At 46.0% G+C, this 5,000-nt stretch overlaps 1 protein-coding gene across 1 annotated transcript in view; it reads right to left on the reverse strand.

The window, feature by feature from the left end:
* LOC143017920 (uncharacterized) overlaps window positions 1-1,756 on the reverse strand; it is a 315,973-nt gene extending 314,217 nt beyond the window's left edge. Inside the window, exon 1 of the mRNA XM_076172960.1 lies at window positions 1,329-1,756. Coding sequence (XP_076029075.1) covers window positions 1,329-1,617 — 289 coding nt within the window. The 5' untranslated portion in view covers window positions 1,618-1,756. The remainder of the gene's footprint in view (window positions 1-1,328) is intronic.
* Between the last annotated feature and the right edge of the window lie 3,244 nt (window positions 1,757-5,000).

The raw sequence follows: 5,000 nt of genomic DNA on the forward strand, positions 1-5,000 counted from the left end.
TCTATTTCCTGAATTAATTACTTGATTATTATTATTTTTTTTTTTTTTTGCCAGAATGCTTGAGGATGATGTGCCTTTACGCCGAACTTCTGAATCGTCTTCTTAAGTTCCCCGATGACAAAAGAGGGCCAGGAGAGAGAGGGAGGGAGAGAGAGAAAGGGAGAGAGGGAGAGAGAGAGAAAGGGAGAGAGGGAGAGAAAGGGAGAGAGAGAAAGGGAGAGAGAGAAAAGGAGAGAGAGAAAGTGAGAGAGAGAAAGGGAGAGGGAGAGATAGAGAAAAGGGAGAGGGAGAGATAGAGAAAAGGGAGAGGGAGAGAGAGAAAGAGAGAGAAAGGGAGAGGGAGAGAGAGAGAGATAAAGGGAGAGGGAGAGAGAAAGGAGAGAGAGAGGAAGAGAAAGGAGATAGAGGGATAGAACGTGAGAAAGAGAAAGGAGAGAGAAATAGGGCGAGAGAGAGAATGAGAGAAAGAGAGAGAAAGAGAGAGAGAGAGAGAGAGAGAGAGAGAGAGAGAGAGAGAGAGAGAGAGAGAGAGAGAGAGAGAGAGAGAGAGAGAGAGAGAGAGACACGGAGGGAGGACGATAGAGAGTGAGAATGAGAGGAAGAAAGAGAAAGACGGAGAGGAAGACGGAGAGAGAGATAGATGGAAAGAGAGAGATAGGAAGATGGGGAGAGAGACGGAGAAGAGAGGTAGAGAGGAAAATGAGAAAGAGAGTAGGGTGAGAGGAAAAAAGAGAGAGAGATGTGAAGACTAGATGTAAGCAATGGCAGACTCGAGTGTTCCCCGCCTCGGCAGAAATCCCTCGTCTCACTTAATACTTTACAACACAGGACGCGGCGAGATGGCGGCGGTGTAAACAAACCTCAACTAAACAATATAATTGGCGGAAAAATATATAAAATAATAGATAAATAAATAAATTAATTAATTAATTAATTAATAAACGAATAAATAAATAGATGTAAGAAATAAAATCACGCGAAACAAGTAAAATAAGATATATCTCTACATAGAACACCTCCTCTTTGATCTGGCTAAACTCAGCTTGGTCCTTGTTACTCACGCAGACCAGCCTTGTGGTGGTTTTGCTTCGCGCGCATCAAGTGCCACTCGACATCGCGGCTCCCAAGTGCCATCGCGGCACTCCACTCTGACTCCCCTACGGCCCTCCGGCGCGGTGCCACAGCCATCCAGAGCGCTGGCGCCACATCCATCCACCCATCCATCCATCCACCCATGCATCCATCCTGACCAACACGCTAAAACCAACTCGGGACGGGTCACTCGGAGGTGTCATTCGAGCCTCCAGTTCTGTTCTTTTTCCACTTACTTTGAAGGTTGACGGGTGCCACGGAGGCCGGGAACATGCTCCTGTGGTCCTGAGGGCGGCCCATGACGCCACACTGCTGTGATCCCACGCCCACACCCACGCCCACACCCGTGTTGTAGCCCCTGACACTGGAGCCGGTGTAGCGGTAGGCGGAGGGCATCTGAGAACACGAGGTGAGGTCGCCATAGGTGTAGGGCACGTGGCTCGGGTCCATAGAACCCCCGAGGGTACCCCCGAGGCTACATGAGGACGTGTCGAAGCCCGCCTGGTTCAGGTAGGCGTAATCCATCTCAGGCGACTCAGGCTTCTGCGGCCGGTAATGCTCTCGCTGCTTCTTCTCCTGACGGGGGCCGGGGAGGCTACGGGGCGAACACCTCGGCAGAGAGTGCCCCCGCTCGGTCCGGTCCTGTCGTCGGTCGGCGCGGCGCGGCGGCGGCGTCGGCGTGAGCGGACGCCCGGATACGCGCGATAGTGACGCCGTCAGCGGAACGAGGAAGGTGGTGGTGGCGGTGGTTGGTGGAAGAAGCGTTGATGCTGACGAAGGCGACGAAGAAGAGCAGTTGGCCGGAGATAAGGTGAGGGGAGAATACGGTCCTCCTTAAGTCGCGGCTAATGACGAGGTAAGCGGCACTCCTCAAGCCACTGTCCTAATTGAATCAGTCAGCCTATCAAATTATTACTGATGATATCAAATTATTACTGATGATATTAGTGACGGTATCTTAGTGCCGTGTGCTCACCACCACGGGGAGAAATCAAATGATAAGCTTAATTCAATAATCACACGCACTTGTACTCTGGCTATCGGCAACCCCGTGGAGATGGCCGGTGCTGTGGGTCGTGTCCCCGACGCCATCCCGCACGCTCATTGGCCGCCGCAGGTCATGTGATCAATAGGGGGCGGAGCCTGGGCCAGAAACAAAAGATCACACTGGTACATGTTGATAGGGTGGGCGGAGCTTGCCCGAACGGTGGGCGGGGCCGGGTCCGGAGACAATGTCTCTGCGTCACGACAAGAACTCAGTTGCCACCCTCCGGATGCAGCCGGAACGCCAGAAGAATGCCGAGTTGCTTATTAGTATATTTGGGGGCTTTTGCAAACAGTCATACATACAGTATAGAAGAAGGTGCTCCTGGGTAAACCCGGCAGTGTCAAATGATGGTATACAACACCACTCGCTATCGGATCCCGGAGCCGATGCACGGCGTTTCGGCCACCCGACAACTGGACGACAAATGCGGCTCTTCTTGTGTCCGGAGGGGGAGAGGGAGGGGGGAGGGGGTAGGGGGAGGCACAGGGGGGAGGGGGGAGACGGAGGGGGGAGGCTGCCGGAGTCTCTCCTCCCCACGTCGTCCGTACCTGTGCGTTTTCCGTCCCGGCCCTGGACTTCCAGTCAACGGAACCTAACGGCAACAAAATACGGGACTGATGACATGTTGATACTGTGCTTGATACATACATACGTACACACACACACACACATGTATACACACACACATACATATATGTAAATACACCCATAATGCATATATATGTAAATCCATACGTACTTGCATACATGCACGCGTACATATTATATATATATATATGTATATACGTATATATATATATATATATATATATATATATATATATATTATGTGTGTGTGTGTGTGTGTGTGTGTGTGTGTGTGTGTGTGTGTGTGTGTGTGTGTGTGTGTGTGTGTGTGTGTGCATGTAACAACTTCCAAAGACACGTGAATATTACCACTTGCAGAAAACCACTGGGAAATATGAGTCGTAGTTCCAAACGTTTTCATGCATTAATAAACGAAAACGTTTGGAACTACGTCTCTTACTTCCCTACGATTCTGCAAACACACACAAATATGTGTGCGTATGTACGTATGTATGTGTGTGTGTGTGTGTGTGTGTGTGTGTGTGCGCGTGTGTATGTGTGTGCGCGTGTGTGTGTATGTGCGCGTGTGTATGTGTGTGCGCGTGTGCGTGTATGTGTGCGCGCGTGCTTGTGTGTGTGTATTTACCTGGTTATATTTTACGGGACGAGAGCTATGCTCGTAGTGACCCGTTTTTGTATCTCTCCGCATCCAGTTTATTCTTAAAATCGTGTATACTCTTGGCACTCAGTTTCTCCGTTTAGTTTGTTCCAGACATCAATCACCCTATGTGGGAAGCTATTCTTTTTCATGTCTCTTCTGTAACTGTCCTTCTTTAGCTTCTTTTCGTGTCCTCTTGTTTCTCTTCTGTCCCATTTTAATAAGTCGTCTCTATCGAGAATTTCCATCCCTTTCATAATTCTGTAAATGGTCAACAAATCACCTCTTTCTCTTCTTTGTTCCAGTGTAGATAGTTGTAATTTCTCCAATCTTTGTATGTCAAATTTGATAGTGTAGGTGTCATTTTTGTCGCTGCTCTTTGGATTCTTTCTAATTTCCTTATATTCTTTTTGTGCTAGGTGCCCGCAGTGTTGCAGCATACTCTAGTTTAGGCCTTATCAGTGTAACCACTATTTTTTTTACCATTTCTTCATCCATGTAGTCGAAGGCCACTTTCATTGATCTTAATAAGTTAAAAGTCTCTCCAAATAATTTATTGGCATGTTTATCAGGCGTCAAATCACTTGCGATAATCACTCCCAAGTCCCTTTCTGAATAGACTTTTTTGACTTCCCTGTTTCCAATTTTGTATTGACCCGATACTCTATCTTTGCTTTTTCCAAATTCCATTATGCTACATTTCTTAATGTTGAAGTTCATCTTACTTTTCCGACTCCATGCCCATATTTTGTTTAGGTCTTCTTGTAGCGATCTGCAATCTTCTTCTGTTCTTACTCTCTTGAGTAATTTGGCATCGTCAGCAAAGAAGTTTATGTAACAATTTACTTCCTCATCCATATCATTTATATATATGGCAAGCATTAAAGGAGCCATTACAGAGCCTTGCGGGACGCCACTCTTCACATCTTCCCAGTTCGAATTTCTGTCTTTAAGTACCCCTCTCATTTTTCTCCCAATTAAAAAATCCTTCGTCCATTCCAGTAACTTACCTTGTATTCCTATTATTTCAATTTTTCTTATTAATTTCTTACGTGGTACTTTGTCAAATACCTTCTGCAAGTCAAAGAAGGCGCAATCTGCCCAACCATCTCTTTCTTGTATTATCTCAATCAATCTCGAGTAAAAGCATATTAAGTTTGTGGTACACGATCTTCCACTTCTAAAGCCAAATTGTTTAGGGTTAACTATTTTATTTTCTTCCAAGTGTTTGTTACATTTGTTTCTGATGATTTTTTTTTTCTCGCATATTTTTGCTACTGTGCTTGTAAGGGATACCGGTCTGCAGTTTGTTGGATTTTCTTTGTTTCCTCCTTTGTATATGGGTACTATGTTTGCATCTTTCCAATCTTGCGGTACCTTTCCTTCTTTGAGTGAGAAGTCTATTATCTTGAACAATTTGTCTCAGTTCGTCTATACACTCTTTCAGTATAAAATTTGCAATTCCATCAGGTCCATGCGATTTCCTAACATCTAGGTTTTTTATTTGGTCTCTTATTTCTTTCTGTGTTACCTTTATTTCTTTCCTTTTGGGGGATCTTTCTTGTTGTCCATCTTCCCACGTTTGTGAGCTCTCAATTGTAAAAACAGACTTGAAATGTTTGATCATAACTTCTG

The sequence above is a fragment of the Oratosquilla oratoria genome, chromosome 33 (genome assembly GCF_046742065.1).
Source record: "Oratosquilla oratoria isolate Oo_2021 chromosome 33, ASM4674206v1, whole genome shotgun sequence".
In the NCBI taxonomy this organism is placed as follows: domain Eukaryota; kingdom Metazoa; phylum Arthropoda; class Malacostraca; order Stomatopoda; family Squillidae; genus Oratosquilla; species Oratosquilla oratoria.